The sequence below is a fragment of the Lutjanus erythropterus genome, chromosome 1 (genome assembly GCF_056507025.1).
Source record: "Lutjanus erythropterus isolate fLutEry1 chromosome 1, fLutEry1.hap2, whole genome shotgun sequence".
Classification (NCBI taxonomy): domain Eukaryota; kingdom Metazoa; phylum Chordata; class Actinopteri; order Lutjaniformes; family Lutjanidae; genus Lutjanus; species Lutjanus erythropterus.
The window spans coordinates 9,137,080-9,163,882 of NC_139317.1; the positions used below are offsets into that span (position 1 = coordinate 9,137,080).

General features: G+C 38.8%; 1 protein-coding gene across 1 annotated transcript; it reads right to left on the reverse strand.

The window, feature by feature from the left end:
* Positions 1-517: 517 nt before the first annotated feature.
* On the reverse strand, positions 518-20,795 carry LOC146332606 (uncharacterized). The gene is made up of 4 exons (XM_084735455.1): positions 20,675-20,795; positions 11,824-12,671; positions 7,731-7,901; positions 518-2,060 (listed from the first exon to the last, which is right to left on the reverse strand). Exons 2-4 carry the CDS (start codon positions 12,650-12,652, stop codon positions 1,945-1,947), a joined length of 1,116 nt encoding a protein of 371 aa, XP_084591581.1. The 5' UTR covers positions 12,653-12,671; positions 20,675-20,795; the 3' UTR covers positions 518-1,944.
* Between the last annotated feature and the right edge of the window lie 6,008 nt (positions 20,796-26,803).

Below are 26,803 nucleotides of genomic sequence, written 5' to 3' on the forward strand. Positions count from 1 at the left end.
CTTTGGAGAAGCAGAAAGTGGCACCTGCACAGATACTGAGCAAAGCACTGCAGTGGGCAGGGTCAGCAACAAAAGGTTTTTTTAAAAAATTGCACTTTTACTGAAATAAGAATAGCAGGTTAAGGGAATTAATTTCGAGTTCTTATGAAGCTGAAATCTGAATATGAGTCATGTAAAACATAATATTACTTCAACTACTACTGAAATATACTTTTAAATATGTAGAAGACAAAACTCACTCCCGGCAAAGCAGCCAAACTCCATAAGCAGAATTAGTCATTTTACCACACAGAATACAAGAGCTGCTGGTCCACTACTGCCTCCATCTGTTTGTTTGTTCGTGTTATTGTGTAACTTCAGTGTTCCAAAAGGATAGTCTGGATTCACCAAAATTACACAATAACACCTACAAACCACAAATCAAGGCAGCGCTAGAACACCAACTCCCATGTTCTGCAAGGTAAAATTACTGATTTTGCCTGTGGAGTTTTGTTGGTCTGGAGAAAGCGAGATTTAGCTCATATAATAGCCAATTTCAACTGGAAAAAGATGTCTGACAACAAAGTAAAGCAGTGCAAATATTCTAGTTATAGTGTACACTTAAAGTGATATTGTTTTGGGCCTTTTTCAAGTAGCCTAAAACACCTTTTGTTGCTGACCCTGTCCACAGCATTGCTTAGCTTCTGTGCTGTTGCCTTTCTCCCATATCTAATACACTGACTGTCGATAAGTACCTCAAATAACCCCACTTAAAATAATCTGAACTATCCCTTTAATCGCAGCCTTTTCCCTCATTGCACAGCCACATTATCTCATAAAAAGAGACACTTTTCTTGCTGAAAGTTGTCACTCAAAGTTAAACAAACTTAGGTGCAGAATAATAATAAAAAAATAAAGTTTTTAAAAATTCTGCATCAGGTATCTCTTCTAATTTTGCTCAAGGCATGCAGCAGGTAAACGCTATGTGACTCTCCAAGGTGCACACTGTCGCTACAAGGAACTCAAATCTCTGTTTGGACACCTGGAGGTCAGAAGATTTAAGCAGTATATTATGATGATATAGTTGTTGCTACTGTGTAGTGCTAAGACCAAACACACAACTCCCCTTCCTGAATACCAAAACCTCAGTCTATGAATAACAAAACAGCACCCAGCCTCCCTCCACCTCCCTCGCTGGTGTAGAAAAACAAACTCAAGTCTTTGGTTTGACGGTTCAATTCTCAAACTCTGGTTGTGACTGCCAGTTGTGGAATATCTAGAACGCAGTTAAAATGTAACTTCTTATTGCCACCCTTATGCCACAACAGCAGGTGATCAGTGATATGGATAATGGTATTGTTCACAATGGCTTCTGGATTTTGTTGCAAAGGCCTCAACGGGCCAGCTGTGTCATCTGTTATTTAGGCATTTTTACAAATGTTTTGCATCAGCAGGAGTCCTGTTCTCGTCTTTAGCTGATCTGATTAGATGCAAATGTGTCTGTTTGCCTTTAGTAGTATTTTGTAGCTACTATCTGCTCAAAACATAATTAAAATTAAATCAAAAGTTACAACAAATATTAATTTCTAACATCCTTCATCGACTGCAAAGCATATTCTTCATTAGGAAAGACTTCGTTTGATTCCCTTTGGCAACATACATAAATGGCTGACAGTTAATTTTGGCTGTTGCAGTGTAGTTTAGATAGATTGCCTTCAGCGATCCCTCCATTTCAATGCAATAAATCTACTCAGCACAATGCATAATCTAACAAGTATCATTTGTGGTGGCTGACAACAGACCTTTACAAACTCATTTGTAATTTCCATCCACAAATGTCACATTCAGACAGTCTTATTTACAAAACTCCAGATTACAGGCTGTCTATCAAATGCCAATAAGCAGAATTGGTAGACTTTCTTTCCAGGGAGCTCATGACTTTGGTCTTGGGAGTCTTTTTCAGTTTCACTGGCGTCCCGGAAGGTTGTCCATCTGGATGTTGTCCCCTTGGAGTGCTGGGTTGTAATAGGCCGAACCTCCAAAGTTCAAGTCCAAAGGTTCGCTGTTGTCCAATCTGTGGACTGGAAATCAGACAACTTAATGTTAAACATTTGTACCGATGAACGCTCATTTCTAAAGGTCCTGTTTACACCTGGTATTAACACGTGTCCTGGGTGATCCAGTCACAAGTGGACAGCTCTAAATACAGGTGTGACGATGCACTGAGATCTGATTGCTCAGACCACATCGGGAGATGGCCATTCCTTTATGTGTGCATTGAAAGACAGGCTACATCCTGTAAATATACACAAAACAGCTGTCGATAAAGACTAGAACTGCCTCCTGATTAGTCTGAGGCCTTGCAGAGACTGAGATTCTTCCAGTTGAACTTTCTGTTTTTTTCTCCTGTGTCAGTCAGCGTGCATCACAGTTGCAGGATAAAACAGATAGAAGCTTCAGGGAGAACACAGGGAGAACATTTCAATGTGGAATTAAAGGGAATCATAAATGTATTTTTATATTAGCTGGTGCATTCATTAAAATATCTTTGGGACCGCATGCGCTGTCGATTGACTGATGAGAGAGGGTGAAAGGAGGTAAACAAGTTTCAGCTCTTGTTTTTTGTTTTTGTTTTTTTTATCTGCGTCATTGTACACAGAGCAATTTAACAGCATGACAGGCTGTAAATTTTGCAAATAGAGTCTCAAGATCACCACAAACTACAAAATTAATTGTGATGGAAGAGGATAAGGGTGATAGAAACATGGAGCAGCATGATGCATTGTCAGCCACTTCATCCAGGCGCATACACACAGCACATAGAGCAGGTGACGCTTGCTTGTTTGCTTGTTGTTTGTGTGTGTTTTTGCCGCTGACAGGCTTAAATTGTTATTGTTAGTGTCATGATATAATAGACAGGATCATGACAGTGAAAGACTTTTTTTTCAAAAGTAAGATGGGCATTTATAGACATAACACCGACTTGGTTAGGTCAGAAGTGACCTAACTCCTGTGACAGAAGTGATGTACATAACAAAACGTAAGTAACTTAACTGTAAATACTTCCACCTTGACTTTTTGTTTCACACAGGACTCAAACCCCAGTCTCCTGGGTGAAAGTCCTGTGTTTATTTGAGCCATCTATCCTGCCTCACCTCAACGCAGATATGGGTTGCAATAAGCTGAACTGTATCTCACCATTAGGCCATGAACCACAATATTCCCAGACGTTTTTAAGAAAATTGCACAATGTTGTGAGATGTTGAGTAATGAGACGATTTATAAACTTTGTGAAAAGCTGTCTTTGACACTTTTTAAAATTATTTGAGCCCTCTTGTGGCCCTGCAAATGATATGAATTAAGTTCTTTTTTTCTTTGTGTGAAAAATATTGTGTCCATTGGTCCCAGCATGTTGGCTACTGCTGTTGGGTTAGGGTTAGGTAAAAACAACAATGCATTTGGTGTTTGCAAATGCAAATTATGTTCTTGTTGATTTGCATTCAGAGCGGGGAAATGAGTTACAATCACAAGTGGTAACTCATGTGGAGATGCATTGTAATACACATTGTAATATCAGGAGTGAACTGACATTCTTAGAGCTGTCAGCTTGTGATCAGATCACCCACGGTGCGTTTTAATACAAGGTGTAAACAAGGTCATTATAACCATGTACCACTGCAGAGAAGTAGTCCAGTATTTTGTTATTTTGTTATTTTTCCCCCATTAATGCTGGATTTACAAGGGAAGTTTAAATGATTTTTGCGGTCGCTGGTATTCAAATCATATCCTGTTTTTGACTGACTAACTCTGGTGCTGAAGGAAAAATCCACTCTAAAACACTTTTATTACTGTTATAATCCAACAGTTACTGAATTTGTGGTAATTGGCCTACTTGGTTGTTTCAGGTTGTAATGTACTTATTCCCAAAGATAACAGCAACATCATATTCTACACTAACAGTCCAACTTTTTATTGTTTTCAATTGTAAAATTTTCCTCAGAATCAAACAGCAAGGGTTCCCTTGTTGAGCCTCCATTTTGAACAAACATTCAAAGAAATCAGTCATACAAAGCTCTTTGCCTGAATAAACAGTCATCAATGTCGCCTGCATCTACAAGGACTGAAAGCAACAGGTTCATACTTACTATACAGAGCATTTAGAAAGTCATTTGGAGAAATTTAGAAAAACTGAGGTTAAGAATGAACAAGGCAGATTGAAGGTAAGTGGGTACACTTACACTTAACCACAAAATAACAACATAATAAATCCCAACAGATTCTCCAAAAAGCTGATGTTAAAAGACATTTTGAAAAGGGGGGGGGATTTTACTGTAAATAACATGTGTAAGGTGTGAGTTGGCTAAAATAAAAAACATTTTCTTTTTAATTTCCCTTTGAAAGGGTATTTTGTGGATTTTGTCTGAATAAATATACATCTGATAAGTACATTATAAATAAATCTGATGAGTACAGCATTTTTGTTTGTATAAAGCCTGTTTCCTTCTTTTAACTGAAAGTGCCTCTGCTTTCCTTCTTTAATAAAACAAGTAGCCAGTCAAGTGCATGTGCAAAAAATTGGCATGAATTGCCCTTGGCAATGAATGCTTAAATTGTTTATGTACAGCTGCAAAACAAAAACAAAGCAGGAATCATTAGCAGTAAAAGAAAAGAAACAAAATCTTACGGGATCAAAAATGCTCCTTTAGCCTCTAATCTCGGTAACGTAAGTGTACAGGCCAACAACCAACATAGCATTAGCAGCAAGGCTGAATAATAATGCTTATAATGATTCATGACAACTAATTTGATTCAAAGTGGCCGGCTCTAACAAGCCTTTTATCGTTACTTTGTGAGCATGAAGATTGTAGGCTTGTTTGCGTTGAGTATCTCACTCCCAACATGCCAAAAGTCAGCAGCGCCCCTGAGCTTCAAACGTGCCGTATGCCATCACCAAGCGAAGACGTTTCCAGCCTTTTTTGACATTGATGGCCCACGTTGGGTACTGAGGTAGCATGCAGCATAAGTACACAGTTCATCTCATCTTCTTATTCCTGTATTTAAAATTTGAATTTCAAAGTTAAATAATCATCCTAATGGCAACATAACAGTGACACCATACAAATATTATATAAAGCTTCTATACATTATTCTGTCTTCAAAAGGAAATTCTACTTCCATTGTACATCAGTCCTCAGGCTGTGAGACTCCTAAATTTATCCTCTCGACTCCATCGTGAAAAATAATTGTATTCTTATGATTTTTTATTCAAATAATTTATTAATCTCTTAGGAATGATAAATTAACCTTGTAAAAATTAAAAGTAGACTACAGTCAAAAGAAAACAAAGCATATTTAATTTCAAACAGTTGAAATTAACGTCCTGCCTCTCATTGGACAGATAACCAGGGGCTTGGAGATAATTAGGGTGGCATTTGGAGTGGCCAGTTAGATTTCAGGCATCACGTCACGTCACGTCACGTCAACTTACATTACTAACATACTTACTTTAACCAAAACCATGATCTTTTCTAGACCTAACTGGATCAAAGTAATTTGTGTGCCTTTATTTTGAAAGTCAACCCATACACTGCATTTTTACTACTGCTAATTTGACCATCCACGTGCAAAACTGACACTAGATGGGTATCTACAGCATCGTAATTTGAAATGTAGGGCCACTGACCAAGCTGCCATTATTGACGAGTTAGAAGTGAGAACATATTGTTATTTTCTTATGTTGCTACCGTACTGGTGCACTGTGAAGTAATTGATTTTCTGAGCAATGTGTCCATCTACATTTCGGGTTATACTGTGTAAAAGTGCTGCCCACAACAAAGCTGTTCGTTCATTTTCTTTTGGATGATTGCTTTCAGGCATCACCAGCATGGGGATGGAGGATCAATTCACTGTTGCTCCTCCAGAATTTGTGTGAAATTGGTCTAAGGATTTAATATTTAGTATGTAATCTGACTTATGTTAAATATGAAGACATACCTGTCTGCTGCAGCAGAAAAAGAAAACATGCAGATTAATTTTAAGTTAACAGAAAGGTTAAGTGTGAGGGAGTTTGGTGGAACTGTGGGAACAAACTGCTTCCACTGAGTTCATGGCAAGAATGAGACAAATTGCAAACTGTCATAGTACATGATCTTATTTTTCATGGTGAGGTTACCTTATTAAAGCAGGATGAAGCTGTGTGTGTGGTGTGTGTGTGTGTGTGTGTGTGTGTGTGTGTGTGTGTGTGTGTGTGTGTGTGTGTGTGAGACAGAGAGAGAGAGAGACAGAAAGAGGGTGGAACCAAGGGCTTAAAGGAATAGTTTGACAGTTTTTTCCTCCTACTCCCTGGCTCGTCTCTGCTGGACCGCTCGCCGTCCGGGAACCTCTCTCTCTCCTGGCTGTCAGTCCAGACGTTTGGATCTGGATCATCGACCCCCAGGAGATTCAGTCTCTCCTCTTCTCTCTCTAGTTTACATGCTACCATGTTTCTCTCTTCCTCTGTGTGTTTGTTTGTCTCTTCTATATGTGGCCTGTCCTCCTTCCAGGTTTCCATGGCTGAGAGGAAGTTGTTTGGCTCATGTCCTACCTATTTGGGGACACCCAAAGGTGCTTAATGTCCTCCATGGATCCATACCCTTCACTTCTGTTTGACACTCTAAATGTATCTGTAATTTGGTCATCATAAGTCATTATATATACTTATATACTGATGTAATCTGGACACACAACATCTATTGCACGTCTGTCTGTTTGTCTTCCTGAGGTTTCTTCTTTTTTTCCCCTGTTTTTTGTATTCTGTACAGATTGTAAAGCCTCTTGAGGCAAATTTTGATTTGTTATTCTGGGCTATATTGACATGCCTTGCATAGAGCTGATGAAAAAATCAATACCACTTTCATATCTGTATATTAAATATGTAGCAACAGCCATCAGCCTTATCTTTGTATAAGAATTGGATGAAATAAAATTTGCTTTCCAGGATCTCAAAAACTCACTAATTGACATGTTACGTCTTGTTTGGATAAGCCATGGCTGTCTGCAGCCCACAGAGACTCATGATTTAGTGATTTAGTTTGTAAAGTTTACAGCCTGTCATGCTGTTGCGTTGCTATGTGTACAGTGACGCAACTAAAAAACAAGAGACTGTCACAAGGATGTTTTTCTAAATGTGCCAAATATTAAATAATAATTATTATTCTCCTTATTCATAATTCTTCATTAAATGTTATCCCTGTGCATTTTTGCCAGCTTCTATCTGTTTAATCTTGCTACTGTAGTGCACACTGACTGACAGAAAATTAAGATTGCTCGGTTTGAGGGATCTCACTTGACTGAGTGGTTTCCCACTGATGATCTTTAACTTTCAGTGGACAGGTCTGAACTAAAATGAGTCTGACACCCCTGATGGTCCATTAAAAAATTAAGTATATGAATGAACGTTGATTTTTTTCCAGAGGAGTGAAAGTATAAGGATTATTTCCCAAAAATGTTTTTAAAAAATGGGCGTCATACTATATTTAGAGCTGTTTTAGAGCTATTTTAGCTTTACTTTTAGAGTCTGCAATCTGCAGCTCACCTACCAGAGGGGTTTTAATATTAGAAAACTTTGTCAGCTCAAGTTGGCAACCCTAATTAAATCCTGATCAAACAATCATAGATAACAGCGCAATTACATGTGTCCTGGGGTGGAATTCTGCTTTGAAATACCAACAAAGTTTAGTGTTTACTCAACGGGGGGGGATGTAGGAGCTAACCTGGGTCTGAGGGAAACTCCTCCACCAGTTTCCTGTGCGAGAACCCCTTCTGGTGTTTCTTCTTCAGGATGACGTAGGCCACCAGTCCCACGAAGGCCACGGCCACCGCTGTTCCCAGCACAGCCCCCCACGCTCCATTTCTTCTGTTCCTGTGGTGCTCCGAATCCAAACCTTTATTGGAGGAGTGAGGGGTCGAGGGGGTGGGAGAGAGTAATAAATAATTTGTCAACAACCAAATTATTTCTATCAGCTGCTGTCTTTGAGGGTTAATTGTCAGATAATTATGGCTGAAATGCGTTTTTGAAATTGTGTTTCCAGTGGCAGCGCTCTGCATTGATACACATCCCAATTAGTCAGCTGTACAGATTTGTCTAATTTGCACTGTGATAATTAATGCAATTAACATGCCCAGAATCATGATAATTTGTGGAATGCATTTGAATATTTTAAGACGGCAAGCTGTGCTCATCATCGAGATAAGGTGACTGAACATTACTTTAGGTTATCATGGATCACTGACATATAACAAGTAACATGTAAATATAGCACAGAGCCAATCATTACCTGGCTGCACACAGGAGCATCAGTGCTCTGCGTTCTCACATTATGACATCTGCACAGGTGTGAAAAAACAAAGAATGACAGATGCTGCAGCCATACAGTTAAAAATACAAGCGGCAAACTAACAGGAGCTTCTCTTTGCAAGACTGACCTTTTGTAACTTTTTCTGATCTAACAATAAGTGTTTTAATATTATGTGTAACTGTGACTTTTAAACTTTTCTACTTTTCTATTTCACAGTTTGTGTTCCGGGCAAAGAAGTGGAAAAAAAGGCAGTTTGTGAAAGTGACAGACTTGTTTTCAGTATCCTTTGACATAGAAATACTGCATTTGTGTTTTATCAGGACTCACACATAAATAATTCAGAGGCTCCGTTTATCTACAAATGGCTCAATTTACCCACTTGCTGGGATCAATTTACCTAACCTGGGGCAAGCTGAACCAACGACTGTTTTTTTTTTTTAAAAATACAATTCTTATTTTCTTTTGCTGCATTTTTCACACTTCATTTGAAAGCAGACATAATAAAAGACATAAAATAAAAGAGTGGATTTGCTTTAGCTGTCTTATTTCCTCTTGCTAGAAAAAGTAAAGTGAAGATGTCATCATCTCACCCTCCATTAAATGTTGACTCAAATATTTATGTATTATACTTAAAGTCACTGTAATTCATATTAAGTTTTTTAAATATTTTTTTAGTTTGAATATAATGTTCACTTTTAACTTCTGACATAAAGGTGGTGCTCATTTGTGAAGATTATCTTTTAGACCAAAACATGTCAGTATTATAAGCTTTTGTTAGCAAGAGAACTTATTTTCTTTACCAATTGTAAATCCAGTGGGAAAAATCCCTTTGGCTTTTTGTTGAGGGTGCTAACCTTTGGGCTGGCCTGCAAAAATGCGACATCCCTGCAACACTCCATAATACATGCCTTTTATGTCACAATCAGGGGCCGCGCAATATGTTTCCGAGGGCCCCGATTGGCTCATGGGCTGCACATAGGGAAACTGTGCTTTAAAGGACAAGTCTGTAATATTCTCTGATAATAATGCCATAGCTGCCGTGTTCTCCTTAGAAATTAAAGGGAGTAGATGTTTATAATGGTTCATATATTAATGGAGTCTGACAGGCAGTGTGTCACTGTGCAATGTTACACGTCTTGAACTCCTGCAGCGTTCCTGCAGCCTGCCTGAGCTTCCCAAAGTCTGGGGTGGAGGGGGCGGGGGAAAACAACTCGCTTCAACCATAGATTGTACGTTTAATGGGATTTCAGCCTATTTAATATACAGGCAGTGGCTTCAACTCGTTATTTGGACTGTTGTTCTCATTTTTTAACGCACAATTGCTACATATTTCTGCTTTAATCAAAGGACCATTTAGCCTAAATACAGCTCCACAGAAGCACTCATGAAACATGACTATAATTCACAATCCTTGATGTCATCATTCCACCTGTATGTTACCTTGTTCTAGTACGGTCAAGTAGTTCAACTGAATGGATTTACTGATGTCAGCACAAGCAAAGTTGCCTTGTAGCTTCATATTTATAGACTTGATGTTTATCTGTGTCTGTGCTTTTCTACAGTTTTTGTGTACATGCTGTGCCTGTCTTGGTGACTGTGAAGCAGTTTTTTTCTGCCTGTGTTGCCCGCAGTTTCACAACTGTTTTCCCACTGTTTATTGCCATCATCTGTTAGTGTTACGTCCTGCTGTCACATCTGTCCGTGTGATGTGAGTTTTATTTTAATCCTAACCTCGCGCCAGCTCTTTAAAGGCCTTTTTTTTCCCCCGCTCACCATGGTGTCGGTAAGCTCGCCCACATATACTTAGCAGGAAAAGTAGCTTTTCAAGTAGATAGATAGATTTTTCACTAGTGGATATGACAAGTAGTTTTTTCCAGTCCTATCTCCTTGATCTCACCAAAGACTAGTCTCACGCCCCTGCACAGAGGCAGCACAAGTATCTTTGACCTCAGTCTCTCTTTCAGGTATTTTTTTTGTGCCACTAAAACAGGGTTTCATTGTCCTGCTGAAAAGGTGGGTGTAATAGACCCCTTCACTCATAGTGGCCACATCGATAGCGCCTGAAACCCAATCCGACCTTTCCCCTTGAAAGAAGGGGCGTTTGTCCTCTGCCACTGGGAAAATAGATGCAGGCAGATGTGGGTCAGGAAAAGGGCGGAAAATAGCAACATGTAAAACAAGTAACAGTGATACATGCTCCAAGGCAATGAGCATCACTTTCAAACCGAGACTCTAAAAGGTGGTTTGTGCCTGTTCTGCTGTGGTGTTGCTCTAACAGAATGTTATTATTAAATATTAAAGGAATATTTCTGATTATTTAATGTGGGGTCCGCATACTAGTTTGGAGAAGTAGAGAGGAGAACCAGCACGGAAGCTTTGTGAACAGGGTCAGCTGCAAAATACATTTTTGGCACTTAAAAAAAGGTCCATCTAAAGAAGTCAAAATCAGTTAAAGTGTATTTTCACCTCACACTTGTTGTTCTATCGCTGCTTCCATCTGTTAGTTTGTTTGTGTTATTGTCTGACTTTAGTGAATCCAAAGTAACCCCTCAAAACACTGATTTCACACAATAACACAAACAAACTAACACATAAAGGCAGCAGCAAGTGCACACTGTATTTAGAATATTTTTATAACAGCCTTTTATAACAGGAAACTGTCGTTATATAATGGTGCGTTCCATTTACCTCAAAGGTAGAAAGTGAGAGCTGGGAATCATGTCACACCCCAGCTGACGGAAAAAAAAACTTCATTGTGCCTGATAACAACGCATTCTGCATGTCCACAGACAGTACTGAGCATACAACTGATTAAGTGACACACAAGTGCTAATAAGCAGCTTTCACTTCTGTTGATGTGCAGAACAGCAATATTGGATTTTGAGGCCAGGGTTGGTGAGGTTCCTCCAACTTTCAAAGCTGGAAATTCTGACTTACCAGTTCAAATGGAGTGTACCATATGGCAAATATTATTCTCTCCAAACTAACCAAACTCCACTGGTGAAATTAGAATTTTTACCTCACAGAACACAGGAGTTACTGCTGCGATCTATAAGTTTAGATGTGTATTGTGTGACTTTGGTGAACCTGAATGAATCTTTTCAGACACAGAAGTCACACAATGACACAAACTGAGTAAGAGACCAAGGCGATGGTTAGCCTTCACTTCCTGTGGTCTTTGAGTTAAATATACTAATTTCACCTATGGAGTTTGGTTGGTGTGGAGAGAGTGATATTTGGCATATATATCAACAGTTTCCCCTCGGAAAAGGCTCTCTGATGGCAAGGTAGAGCGGTGAATATAGCATACACTTAAACTGATGTTGTAGTTTCTTTTTTCTTTTGTTTTTTTGGTTTGGTTAACATATGTTTTTCTGCTGACCCTGTCCTCAGCAGTATATTTCTTAGTTTCCTCCACTGGTGCTCCTGCCGCCTCTTCAAACTGGAGGTGTACTGACAAACAAAGCAGTTTTATGGACGCAGAAGACACCTGAAACTGCAGCAGTACCTCTCTCTGAGCTGCTCCCTGTGGCTGAACCTTTCTCTGTCTTGTTGGCCATCTCAGGTGTGATCGGAGCAGCCATAGTTGTAGTCGTAGGGCTTGTTGCCGTGGTCTCAGATGAGAAGACTGTTGTTGATGAAGACACGGTGGTTGTCTCAGTTGTTGTGGTTGTTGTAATCGTGTTGTTAGGTTCGGTGGCATTAATCAACCATGTATCTTCATCTGGTTTTGTTGTGGATTCTTGCGTAGCGTGGCCATCTGGAGCTGAGGTTGTGGTGTATAAATCAGTGTGATTGGAGGACTCTAGAATGCTGGTGGAGTTTTGTGCGCTCAGAGGAGTTGTAGAGTTTTGAGGAGTTGTTGACGAGTTGTTAAATTCATCCTCAGTGTCTGTCATGTTGAACTGGCCTGAGTTTGTGAGATCTGTAGTTGCGTTCGCTAGAGAAACATTGGTGTCTGGAAATTCAGGTTGCTTGGTTGTAACATTTTGAATAATGGGAGGCACGGTGGTGGTGACAACGGGCAGATCATCAGATCCTTCATTAGCATCCTTATCTCGGCCGCTCACATTCCCCTCCTCTTCCTCATTAGGGAATGCCATGGCGCCAGATGCTATCCCACTTGACTCCACAGCAGCTCCATCAGCTCTCGGATCCAACTCTGTCTCCCCTACGGGAACTGCAGCGTTTGGACGTCCGGTTGTATTTTTGGCCAGTTTACGGAGCCAGCTATGTGGAATTGTCCGCCCCGGAGAACCAGTTGTATGTTGGATTGATGCCAGATGAGAGACGTGGACAAGCAGAAGGAGGCCTGCTGTGATTTTTAAGTATTCCATTTTCCCCTTAGGTTTCACTCTGAAACACAGGCGAGAACACAAAACATTACTTTAGTTATGTAAGTAAGTATAATCCACTGCTGTTTTCAAAAGTGCAAAAAGTTGAGCAGGTTCAGATCCACATTAGTCTACTGGAAATTTCTTGGAGCCAATAATGATGTTTTTTTTTATGATTGCCATGATAATCAGAGTGGAAGAAATTCAGCTTGGTTCCTAAGAGTTGCTTGTTGGGCAATTTGAGCATAATTAGCTCATTATCAGGTAAAATAAAGAAGAAAAACAAAAATGGTCACAGACTTCCAAGAGTAAGAATATTTCAATTTTAATGACCTGCATAGTGCATATGAAATGTCAGAAAAAAATGTCTATGTTGATTTGAGCAAAGATCCCCTCCCCCTCAAAAAGACAACTTTTAACAGGGAAAAAAAAGAAAACAAAAAAAAAAGTGTGTTTTTCTGGTTGTGCTCCCTGCTGTCAGTCTGTTTACCGCCTGCTCAGGATAACGGCCATCAGGAAGGAGCCACAGGTGTTAAACTTGTGTTCATCACAGCCTTCAGACTCTCCCTGACCACACACCACGGCCCAGTGTGCAACAAGACATCTCAGTTTGTTCCTATTTTACCGAAGCGCAAAAACCACCTGCTTCAGCAGCACAGGTCAGCTGCACTGACAGGAGTCATAATGAAAATCCTTGAAGGACTAATCCCGTCCCACCTCCCGTCTTTGATGGAGCTGGTGCTGCGAACACGGGCCGCAACATTGTGAACATGACTTTCCCCGGCTGCTGCTACACCCGGAGCTCGTGTGTGAATTTTAAACGCAGTCATGCCTGCATTGTTCCACAGTGAGTTACCGCACTTCAACACGGAGTCCCAACACAATCTCCGGTGAGATCAGCGACTTCATGGCAGTGTGAATTTAAGCAGGTGCCCTGTGAGCTATGTGTTCTCCCGTCGGCTTCACTCCAATTCACAAATGACTGCAGCTCTAGTTATTCCCTACAGGGCACTCTTACTGCAAGTCACTTTGTTGATCGCTTTCTTTGTTCTGAGCTGATTCTCATAAGCAGCGCGAACGGCTCCGTCTACAGTGTGTAATGTTGTGGCCTGCAGCAACAGAGGTTTACCATGCAAATCTGCAGATTTCACATTTCTGTCACAACACATTAGCCTATTTTAACGAGTCAATAAGAGTGCCACTAACAGAAAATGAATAGAAAAGAGCTAAGTTTCTTTTAAACCAATAAATATTTCATTAGTATTAAATATGTCCGTAGTTTTTTAAATCTGATGCCTGAAAAGGTGCAAATAGCTTCTCACTCATTTCACACCTCAAACGATGAAACTGCTGTTTTTAAATAAGTGTAAAAACATCCAGTTGCATCGATTATCAACGACCAGTGAGCAGAGGTAGGAAATAACTAATTACACACACCTTGTTTCTGTACTTAAAGGGACAGTTCATATTTTTCCTCTTAAATGTAAGTTATTTATCTATATAGATTGTTCTGCTGTGAGTTACAGAGTTTTGGCGATATCAGCCGTAGAGATTCATGCCTTTTCTCCAATGTAATGAAACTAAATGGAACTTGGCTTGTGGTCCTCAAAGCACCAAAAGAAAAAAAAACAACATTTGAAAAACTCAACAGCAGTGTCTCTCTTCAAGAAATCCTGACCCTGTTATTCAAGATAATCCACACATCTCGTGAACACTTTCATGTGGGAACTATTTTCCTTCTGCAGTAGAATCCCCTGGAACTATTTTCTTCTCTGCTTGAAAGAAAGTAGTTCTTACATGAAACTGCTCACAACCAGGTTTGTGGATTATCTTGTGTTATGCATTGATTAAATAACACCTCATTAATGCAAAGGGATGCTGAATAAGAATTACACACGCTCCACCAACTGAGCTACAGGTTCACCCCTGAATAATCATAACTTAACCATAATAACCATGTATTAATGCTCTTTGTGACCTTTATTGAAAAGTTGCATAAGGCGCTCGTAGCTGACTTTGTAGAGTGAGCGTCCCATTCATAATATTTACATGGCAGCCATTTTCATCTGGGTGGGAAGCTCAAATGTCATACTGAGAAATCATTATTATTTTACCACCTCCTGTTTGATCATCGACTGTAAAAAGAGTGGACAGAGGAAATTTGAAGGGATGTTGTGTAATATTTCAAGCTAAAATTAATGAAAAAAAAATGATTATTTTTATTTTGCATCATTGTGCGCCATCTTCCCAACATCAAGACCGATTTTCGCCCAAATGGATGGGACAGTAATACATAGAAAAGACAGATCCTTGGTGTATCAGTGAATGTCATGTACAACAGACATAACCATAAAAAAATGAAAGACATAACAAGATGAAAATGACTTGACCACAGAGAAAAGCTGAGGTTCAGTTAGCTTTGCACAGAAACAGCTGGTGGAAACGTCCTTCAGAGAGCAAATTTTTACTTTTATGCTCTGAGCACATTCCAGAATCTGTGCTTTTTTATTTTTACTTGAATAAAGAAGTTAAATCACTACTTCTGTTCTAACCAGTGTTTGTTTTGTGCACAAGCATGTGAACTTCTACCTGAGTAAAGAATGTGTGTACTTTTGCCAAAGAGGCAGTTCATCTGTGGTCAGTTTCTCTACAAGCTTGTTTATCGTCCACGCGTCAACCATTTTCTCTGTTTTTTTCTACTCTGTGGGAAATAACTGGAGAACCTATGGGTTACTGATGGTGCGACCTGCTGTGTGAACGCAAGTTCAATCAAACAACTCAAGTTCAGTGATTATACCACACTAAGAGATCGTAATTAAAGAAAATGCCTCAATCCACCAAGATGAAGGGAGGGGGTGAACAATTTAGAGTTAATAATGCTGCTGCGGTGAACATAATAACCTCCATCATACTGACCAGTTTATTTGTACCAAGGGGATTCAAGGTTGCATCTGTAAACGTGGTTTCTGGGTCAATTTTGGATAAACTGGGTAACTGTGTGCTGTGTTTTGTTCCCAATTGCAACAATAAAGTGTATTGAAATTGCTACAGTTGTACATTGTGCCTTAAAGTACCTTTGTTTCCATAAAAACAGCTGCTAAGCCTCATGGGTATTGTTCTATTGATAGCCATCTGCTACAACAAACTAAGAAAAGAAAGCTGTTTTTTGAACTAGTTTGCAATAAAAAAAAAAAAAACAGTGATTCACAGTTAGTTCATACTTGAATATGATTTCAGATTTCAGTTACATAAAAGTTCATTCATCTGTATTTATGCTGATTATATAAATGTTTGCATCTGACAACTATTTTGATTTCAAACCTACTTTCCTATTTCAGTGAGAAACATTTCTGCTTTCAGAGACACTGAGCAAATACATGAGCCTGAAATAACCTCTTATGTAACTGGAATCCAGCTAATTTGATCGCATATCAATTAGTGTATGATGAAACTGTGCATTAACATTCATTAACTAATGATCTATTATGTTTGAACTAATCACATAAAGTCATTGTGACTTCATCATTTTTTTTTGTGGTGAGCAACAGGATTTCATGATATATCCTGAATTAGTTGTGCATGAAATCATCGTTGTGAGTCACGCATTAGTTAAGCATTACTTCAGTGGGCCTGTATGATCTGTAGCCTTATTGTTACCAAACAAACACAATTTCAAAATAGAGGTAGAACATTTATGATATTAAAGAAAACTCACAGTTTTATGAATGACATTTTACCTTTATGTTTCTGAATTGTAAATGTCACTGTTTTCAGTACACTGACTTTGCTCCAAGTTCCATGCAGGTGAGGAAGACCTTTCGTTTCATCCCACTTTCTCCCCAAAAATCCTGTCTGTGTCATGACTGTGCACTCAGTTTAAGGCAAAAACACCCCTAAAATAATCTGAAAGGAATAAATAAATCATGGTGATAAAAGAAATAACAATAGCTAGGAGGGGCCACTCAGTAGAGTGCTGATCTCCACCAGGCAAGAGATGGTGAAGCACCTACTGCAATGCCACCACAACCGCCAGAGTTTGTTAAGTTTTTTTGTATAGTATAATCTAAGTTTTCTTTAAGATGTATAAAGTGTGATCGTGTTGTAGCTGACTGTCCTGGGTTCACCCAACTGTATAAACTTAAAACAATAGGTCCAAACCTCACAAACAAACAAAATAAATCCCCTTTCTACCCAACTCTCCACTCCCAAAGAGAGAAGAGATGAATCTCACTCAGTTGTCCCTCCTGGCTCCCTTACAGTGAAGATGGCAGTGAAGTTAACAGAGATTTATTCATCTTGTATTGTGCCTAACTTTAATGGATCCTAACATATCGGGGATCAATCTGCAGATGCTTCAGTTTAAGATGAGACAAAACTTTTATGGATGTCAGTTTTTAAGCCACGACAAAAGATTAGAGCCCCTTTTAAACTATACAAAACCCCCACTAACATCTGACTTTTGTCTTCAATGGGAAAAGATACAATCAGCATTCTCGGGTTAAATGGTCCTGCTGTAGTCGCAGCTATTTATCGGCTCCAGCTCTGGTCAGAAACATGATACCTGACTGGACATGCCAATTTGTGCCCCTTTTTTGGTGCAGGGATTGAAGGATTGTTGCCTCTTCTGTGATTCTTTTGCTTCATTTTCATACATGTGTTTGCACCCGCTTGAAGGTGTGTATTTAAAGATGAAGCCCTCATTATTAGTTGAGTATCTGTAAAACAGTGCATAAACATTTAATTTCCTATAAATCCTTCACAATAAAAGTGCACCATTATTCTACTACCCAAAAGCTTTTATTGGGATGCAACAATATCAGGAATATTTTTTTTTTTATCAGTGGTACCTTTACACGACTCCTGTCAGCCAAAAGCCAACATTAAACAGTTAAATAAAGCAGATACCTTAAAGTACAAACGGCACTGCAGGAAAGGAACAAACTTCACACCACAGAGATTCAGTTAGAAGCTACAAAAGTACTCAAAGCTTTTAAAACTCGCTTTCTCTTTGCTCTCCTGCACACAAATGAGTTGAGTCCTGGCTTTCCAGCACACTTCAGAAAAAGACAATATAAAGCCAAACATGTCTACTAGCAATGGGAAAATTAGTCAGTTGCCTATTTTTAGCAGGTTTAAAAACCTACATAAACATGCTAATTTTAACATTATAGGTTAGCCTTGTCTTAGTCTAGCTGCGTTTAATGACTTGCGACCCCAATTGGCCAGTTAAGAGGAGTGAGGAGTCAGCAATCGGCATAAGGGAGAGTTGTCAATCCAGGCTTTACTGGTGGAATCATATTTTTTTAACTAGTAAATCATGTTGAAGTGTGACTCCTAACACACTGTACAATCTAAGAGAAGTTAATGTAGAGCCAGTCTTAGAGGCAGCTCATAGTTACATACATATACATACTTACATAGTTTGCTTTGATTTGAACTGTGTAAATGTGTCAGCAAAGACAAGATTAAGATCAGATTATAATCTATAACACATCCTAAAAATGTTCCAAGTGATCTATAGTGATTTATATCTGCCTGAGACCAACATTATCACTATTACCTGGTGTGAATGGCATGTGGGCTGTTAAATGTTAAAACCAGAGATTCCTGTTTTGTGTAAACTCGAAATGTCACATCCTGTCTGTGTGATAAAAATATCCTGATGATTGTCTTCACGTTGGGCAAAGCTATGTGGAACAAACCTGTTTTTAGAAATTACAGCGGCAAACCACCTGCCCGGCTGAGAAAGCGTTTGGCCATCATCGCCCTACCAAAGAGTCACTGTGCCGCGGCCGGTCGAAGAAACAGCCAGAGATGTTTACTCCTGACCCCGCGCTCTCAGAGAAAGCCGCCCGCTGAAAAGACTTCCCACTCAGGTGATCTGTCAGAGTCTGTACCTGCTCTCACCTCCACAGCTCTGTCAGCCGTGACCACAGTCCACATAAACACACTCAGAGACACAGAGAAACACAAACGCACACTGCGACCTCCTTTAACCCACATTCAGACATCATGACATTTAAGCTGTAAATAACTCCATTTGTTTAAAGTTCACCTGTGTTATTATCACCTTCAATTTATGTTGTATATTCACTGCATCGCACAGCCTCATTAGTGGTGGGTGACAAAATCCCAGTCAAGTATTAAAGCTATAATATGTAACTTTTCCTCATTAAGATGACTAAAAATGCTAGACATGTTATATATTTTGTTTTCTGTGTTTTATATGTAAGATCTTAATCTGAAAAGTTGTAACTAAAGCTGATACATGAATCTAGTGGAGTAAAAGGACAATGTTTCTCTCTGAAACTTAGTGGGGTAGAAATACACTGTTAAAAGAGAATTGTTGAAGCAATTTAATAAAACTTTAATACATTATTTTGTCCATGAACATGATTTTTACCTGAGTTATGTCAGATAGATGGTGCTTGTTTAAAAGTGAAGAAAACAACTACCATGATACGTCCATTTAATGCGTCTTTGTACATTGAAAGAAGGGATCATGTGAGATGTTTTCTTCACTTTTAAACAACCACGACAGCTGAAGAAAATCTATCTGACATGATTCTGGCACAATTCATGTTCATGAACAAAGTAAAATTAAAGTTTTATTCACGTTTCATTTTTTCCACAGTTGCTAACTTCTCTCCTCACTCTCTGACATATCTGATATATCCAAGGTTTTCTTGGAAGAACTAGAAACTAGCTTGCAAGGATTAGCAGGAAACACACTGATACCTTGAATAAATTACAGATTTCTCTGTGTTTGAACATCGCTGGAAACAAGTGGGACAATATAAGTACACAACAACATTTACTATATATATGTAAGTTCACCTCTAATATTATTGCATATTAATATACTTCTAATCTAAACTGTACATTTAATGCATTTCAAAAGTCACTATATGTGTTGGACATGATCCCAAGCAAAGGTAGAAAATAACTAAGTAACTATACTCAAGTACCATACTTGAGGTACTTGTACTTCATTTTATGGTTCTTCGTTCTATTCCACTACATTTCAGACAGGAATATAGTACTTTTCACTTTTTTTACACTACGTTTAATCAGCATTATTAGTTACATTTTAGTCCAATATTTTACATATAAAACAAAATATAAATTTTAAAAAGGTGATGCACTTTTATTGATTAAACTGCTCAACAGTTGCTATATAAGACTTAAACAGTAAAACACTACACATATATGTATCAGTAATATTAAATATTTCTACAACAGTGTAACACCAAGGGACCACTGTTCTGCATCATTAGTACTTTTGTTTTTGAGTGATGCAATATAAATTAGCTCCATCTAGACCAGTAATCCAATAATAAAGCACAGACAGGGGCCAATCAGAATATAGACTACTTTTACTTACTTTTCATACTCTTAGTACAGTTTGTTGGTAATATTCTAAAACTTTTACTTGTAATGGGGTGTTTTTATAGTGTAGGATTACTTTTTTACTCAAGTAGATGACCTAAATATTTAGTCTCTGCGCCACAGGGCTCTAACTTTGGAGTTTGTATCACAATAAAACTGACTAACACTGGTGTAACTGCATTGCATGTATTCCCCTAGGTTATGTAATACACTCTACAGTATGTATGTCACCTGTTGTTGTGATGTGTTGGCACCCAGTGACAAACTCTTTATACTTCCACGTTGAGAATAAAAGCGTTTATGTTTCTGACACGCTATATTTAATCTTCCAAAAGAGGAAGCAGTGACAGAAACTGTCAGGTACAACCAAATTTTAAACATTTTGCACATTTTAAGTGAAACTTATTGATGTTACAGTTGTCAAATATAAAAAAAATATTGGAAAACAAGACCTTACATTTAAATATTTCTCTCAAAAAAAGGTTATTTGTGATTCTTTCAGTTTCACTTAAAAATATAACAGCGGCTCAAATCTTATTAGACAAAAAAAATTCCATCCATCCAGTTTACAGCCCCACATATTTCCTGAGAGGAAAAAAAGACAAAGAATTAAATCCTTCCTCAGTAAATCCTTACCTTATTCTTAGGCTATATCTGATGAGAACAGGTGCACAGGCAACAAAATCTCTTCACTGAGCTGCCAACGTGTGAGAGTGAATCAGCAGTCGGCCTGGAAAGAGACAGGAGCAGGGGACGGGGGAGGGAGGGAGGAGGGAGGAGGGCCCAGCAGAGTGGCATTCAGGGAACAACCTGCTCAACCTGCTTCTACACCTGCCAGCAACAGTAACACACCCTGAACTGCATCCAGTTGCACACTGTGAAAAGGCCACGCAGGACAGGGATGGAAATGAATTAGAGGACAAGAGAAGGGGAAGAGGACTGATAGGGTTTGGGGGAATGAGTCAATTTGTAACCACCTCATTTCATGCTCCTAAATAAGTTGATTATATTAAGTGTTTTTGGTTGCCAGCTTGACGGGTTGCCAGGTTAGCTCTGTGAATTCCCCCAGTGGGTGGAGCCTCTGGCCACAGGTCCTCTGAGCCCTTCCTTCTCTTTCTCTTCTCACCGAGGCGCTGGAAACGGCTGCTGTCGTCATGGCAACAGAAAGGAGGCTGGCAAGCTCGGGTTTCATCCACGCCTTTGTCTCCGGTCTATATCAGGCTACCGAGTGACGTGTGACTTTGTGAACTCGCAGGGTTACTGTGCGTCAAATGACCTGGGATTGTTTCTTGTGTCATTCCTCAGTTAACTGAGTCATGAAGCGGCGGATGGAGTGGCTCTCCAAGCTGGCGTGGTCCGGTGAGTCAAGAACAAGGAGCTGTTGTGTTTGTTTTGTTAATGAGTCTGAGGAGTATACTTCAGATTGTTAAGAAATGAATCCAGGTTTCAAGTACAGAAAAACAAAACCTCAAAATCCCTGCTGTAGATGTGAGCTCGGGCCTTTTTTTCACAGCACAGTTTTAAAAAATCACAGGTGTTACTCATAACATTATCGATTGCTCCATTATTTTCCATGGCCATAACAGTGTGACAGTGAGCCAGCATGCACAGTGCCAGGACCCCCGACACTGAGGCAGCTATGGAGTTCAATCCTCATTAATTTTATTATTCACACCTGTGCTTTTCCTACTGAAACATATTAAATATCCTTCGTGTCTGGCGCTGTGATCATTTATAAATATGGAGAAGTAAGTATAGTATAGCTAAATCATTGTAATTTTATTCAAAAACCCTGCTAACATTCTAAATTTATGCATATTTGCATTGTTTATGAGAAGATCATCATTTTATTAGCAGGCTCATTACTCCGTTAGACACTTATTTTATTAAAAAGTTTTAACTCAGGCTGTTTAAGATGAGGAAGTTTAGTCAAACTGAAAGGAAAAGTGTAAGTAAGCTTCTAATCTAGGATTACAAAGATGCTTCGTTTTTTCCTGTGCTTCTGGACATTATGTTTATTGTACAGTTGTGACATGTAATAAAGTGGAGAAAAAAATAAAAAAGTTCCAAGGTCAGAAATGTAAGTCTGGCCCTTTGTTCAAATCTGGCCCTTCAAATTAGTAACAGAACAGGCATAGAGATAGAGTCCAATACATCACACTCTGAGGGGGAAAAGATCTTCGCCACAATATGAAACCAAGTGCTAAGATGCTGACAGTGTCAGGTCAGTTGTACCTCTGTGTGGCAACAGGAGACTAAGGAGAAGTTTTAGTTTGGGAAGCTAACTTTTTTATTTAGATGTAGTTTAACATGTTTGGTATACATGGCAGCATGGCGGTGCAGTGGTTAGCGCTGTCACCTCACAGCAAGTTTGCATGTTCTCCTGGGTTCTCTCTGGGCACTCCGGCTTCCAGAAACATGCAGCAGAATAGATTGACTGGTGAGTCTAAACTGCCCGTAGTTGTGAATGTAAGCATGAGTGGTTGTCTGTCTCTATGCCCTGCGATGAACTGACGACAGGGTGTACCCCACCTCTCACCCAATGTCAGCTGGGATAGGCTCCAGCCCCCCTGCGACCCATCAGGATAAGTGGTTATGGACAGGTGATGGATGGATGGTGTTTGGTACATGTTCAGCTATACTCTGCCAATTTTATCTGCAATGAATGTCCAAACATTGTTTCAAAGCCTTCAGGGGAGAAACACAAAACCCTTTCCTTATTTATCTTTTAATTATTTTATTGGCCTATTTAGTCAAATTGTACCATGTTGAATCAAACAAACACTGCAATAAGCTAATAAAATATGCAAGTCTGCACAAGATAATCCCTCCTTGACGCCACTTGTCCCGTCCACATATCAAAGTGTCCCTTTAGCAGGACTCTGACGTCCAAACTGCTCCTGACAGTCAGATCAGCACCTTGAAAGGCACTTTGCGTGAACTGGTAAATGAGAGGTAAATTGTAAAGCACATTGGATAAAAGCACCATATAAATGCATTTCATTTACATTTACCAAAAGTTCACAAAAAATATGAATATATAAATAAAATAGATAAGAGAGGACTTGACCTCAGTGCCCTCAATTGTAGCGACAGCCCTGACTTCAGAGCTGTTTTACATATTAATACCTACGGCTGAAAAACATGCATATGGATGTCCAGACAGACATGTGCTTTGTTAGCATATCCGAATGACATTTATTCAAAATAGTGCAGTGAAGGTATCATTGTTTGGAGGTCAGCTGTTGATATGCTGCCATAAATGGGGTTTAACAGTGGTTTTACTGTCCCGAGCACACAGACAGCTTGTTGCAGGCACCTCATGTGGCCTGCCAGTGTTTGAAGCTAATGGGATCATGTAGCCTCATCAGGGACGTGAATAATAGAAACGCCTAAATCTTGAACAGAGGATAAACAGGCCTCAGACTTCAGCGCCAAACAAAAGTGTACAAAAGTCATGAAAAAGTAAAAAGGTGGGGAACTCTGAAACCTGGTAAATACGTCATGAAGAGTTTCGTAACAGCATCTCGGCACATTTATGATTCAAGATTTACGGCAGCTGCCACCCGGCATCGGCATGATGGACAGATGAAAGTGCGAAAGAAAGTTTTGTTTTTGTTTTGTATTTGGCAGCGACACTGTTGTGACAGATGAACTGAATCTGTGAAAACGAAATCATAACAAGCTATCATTATCAGGATTACAATAATGGCGAGGATACATATTAATGCGCAGCACATTACACAATCCCTTATATAATCGCCAGAGTCTGGATCTAAATAGTCGAAAATAATACGTCAGTTTCTGAGACACTGCTTCAGCACTGAGCGGCAAAATATTTGCAATACAGATAGTTATGTTAAAGCCTCTACATCTGATGTTTGAGACTTGTATTCGAAGACTTAACCTGGCAGAAAGAGGCAACATACAGTAGATCACCTATAAGATAAGACAAAATATAAGATACCGGTAAGATCTATAAGATAAAACTTCTGCTTGTTGTATCAGAATAATTTGACAGTCTTTGTGTAGTGAGATGGTAACTAATCAACAAATTATTACATGACTTTTAAATACTTTAATCTGAACTAATCTAATATTCTAATCATTCAGATCAACCAATTACAGAAGTCTATGATCTCTTATTTTTGTACAGCAGACCGTTGCTATAAAGCAGCGTTTCCCAATCTGTTTTTCTGGGGATCCACTTTTAAAGTGAACCCCAGATCCCCAGTGGCCCAAATCGTGACCCAAATCAAAATATGCACTCACCGGGCCTATTTTTCAACTAGTGATCAATCTGGTGGTCATTTTTCCACTAATCAATTGGTTGCATGGTACATAAAATGTCAGAAAGTAATGAAAATCACTTAATTAATCCTGTCACAATCTTGTCAGTTGAAAAATAGATCCAAACATGTGAAAAGAGGTGGAGCGCACGGACGCAAATCAATTAGCTGTTGGGTCCATGAAATGTCAGAAAAAGTTGATCGAATTCGAAGATGAGGTCCTCAAAGGTCTTGTTTTATCAAAGACATTCAGTTTGCTGTCCAAGAGGAGTAAAGAAACCACAAAATATTCACATTTAAATCAATAATTATGTCTCATAAATGAGACAAAGTACATGCATTTTTAATATACATATTTGAAAAACATTATTTATTTATTTATTTGGTGACCCAAATAAAAACTCCTGTGACCCACCTGTGGGTCTCAACCCAGTGTTTGGGGATGACAGCTGTAAAGAACAGACAGTTGCTGTGGATGCTGTTCAGCTTATAGACTCGCGGGGAGCAATAAAATCATCATCATCACAACAATGAATGATCTGCTTCGTGTACATTATCCCTTACATGATGCAAATTATCAGCATCAGTATTCTTCACAATAGCTTTTCTGGAATCTAATTTGCCAGCGTGAATTACGTGAACACACCTTTTTCACTCAAAATGTAATATGTCATAGACATTTCATTGAATATATGATCTGGAATAATGAGCTTGCTACACAACACTAAGCCCATGTCATAGAACTGTGCAATAATGTAAGTAATTAGATGAGTCTCTACTGTATTAACACATTTTGAACTGACAGCTTGTCTTATGATATCATGCTGTAACGAACACATAATAAAATGCAAAATGCTCACACGGTCTGATCAGTTGCCATGAATATTATACTGGGAACATGACCAGGAGAACTAATCTAATTAGCACTGCTACATAGACATGGAGTTGATGTTTGTCAGGCTGCTGATGAAGAAAATCGCATCATTTTCTTCCAGCTCTGTCAGCTACAGGAAGCCGAGAACAGCCGTGACAGCCATTTTTTTTTTTTTAATGCTGTTATCTCAAGATCACAAGCTAATTATTTCGTTATCTCAAGAAAACAAGCTCTGTTATTTCGAGATAAAACAAGAATGTAATCATGAGAAAGCAAAAGGAAATTTCCTCTTATTACTTGTATCATGTGTCAGAGTGCCATCCTGACATGTAATGTATTTTCACTTTTCAGTCATGACTGATCCTGAAGGCTGAAATCAGCTAAATGAACGAACAAGACACTCATTTTAGAGTTCAGTTCAAGTTGTTTTTGCACGAAAAAATTAGCTTGTTATCTTGAAATCAACCTTTTGTTTTCTTGAGATAAATTAACCAGTTTTCACGAGGAGGCAAACTTGCCACGTGATCTTAAGATATTGGGAAAAAATAAGTGTAAGCACAGCTGTTTATCAGCTTCTGTAAAAATTGTGCAGCAGCGGATGTCATTTCACACCAGTGGTTTTCAAACTTTTTGTGCCCAAAGTTCACCAGAGGCCAGGCCAAAATCTAAGGCACACCTGTATTCATATCCATACAAATTACACCTCTACAACCAACCTAACCGACCAAGATGATGAGCAGCCTATTAGCCAATCAGAGTGCAGGAGGGTATGAAATAAGCGTCAACCAATCTTGGCCTTTGATGGGTCACATTTTTCCCACCATCTGCCGTTGCATGAACAGTGACAACAAGGGTTTGCTTTGACAGATATATAGAAAGTTATAGAAGGGTATTGAATTTACTTATCTATGCGAAAATCAGTGCATGCAAAGTACAGATATAGCAAATCAAACATTCTAAATTCATTGATATTATTTGCATAGTTGAATATTGCAATAATAATGTATGGCCACACATTCCATCTTTCATTATAGACAGGAAGGTAAAAGACGACAAACAGCATCAGTGTACTTCAGTTTTGGTCAGAAGCCAATAAAATCAATTGAAATTACAAGTGAATTGATTTTACTCTGTGAAAACATGAACTAAAGATTCAACAAATTTAGCCTTTATGACTGAGCACTTTTTGCATAATTGGTTTAGATTATTAAATTAGATTTATTTGTAATTCTAACCTCTTAATTAATTATTAATAATGTCAGCATACAGATTTGTTGTTGTTTTAATAGAACAAAAAGCGTTGATTCATCTATTGGAAACCACCCACCCACTATCTTCTAAAGGATGGTGTGTTTTTACAGATAAAAGAAAGGAAGCACTGAAGCTTCTTCTCTCCATCTGGAGGATTTAACCATCTCTTATCTTGACTGCCTCATACTGTACATACTTATAGGTAAATAAATTTGTTTAGGAGCCCGGTTCATTAAAAATAGACACTGGTAGTAGAATGAATAATGAAGGTGGGGAGAGGATTTCTCCTTTGGTTTAATAAATCTGGTCAAAAACATTTATTCCCTCATATGTATGCATTGCTCATTCATG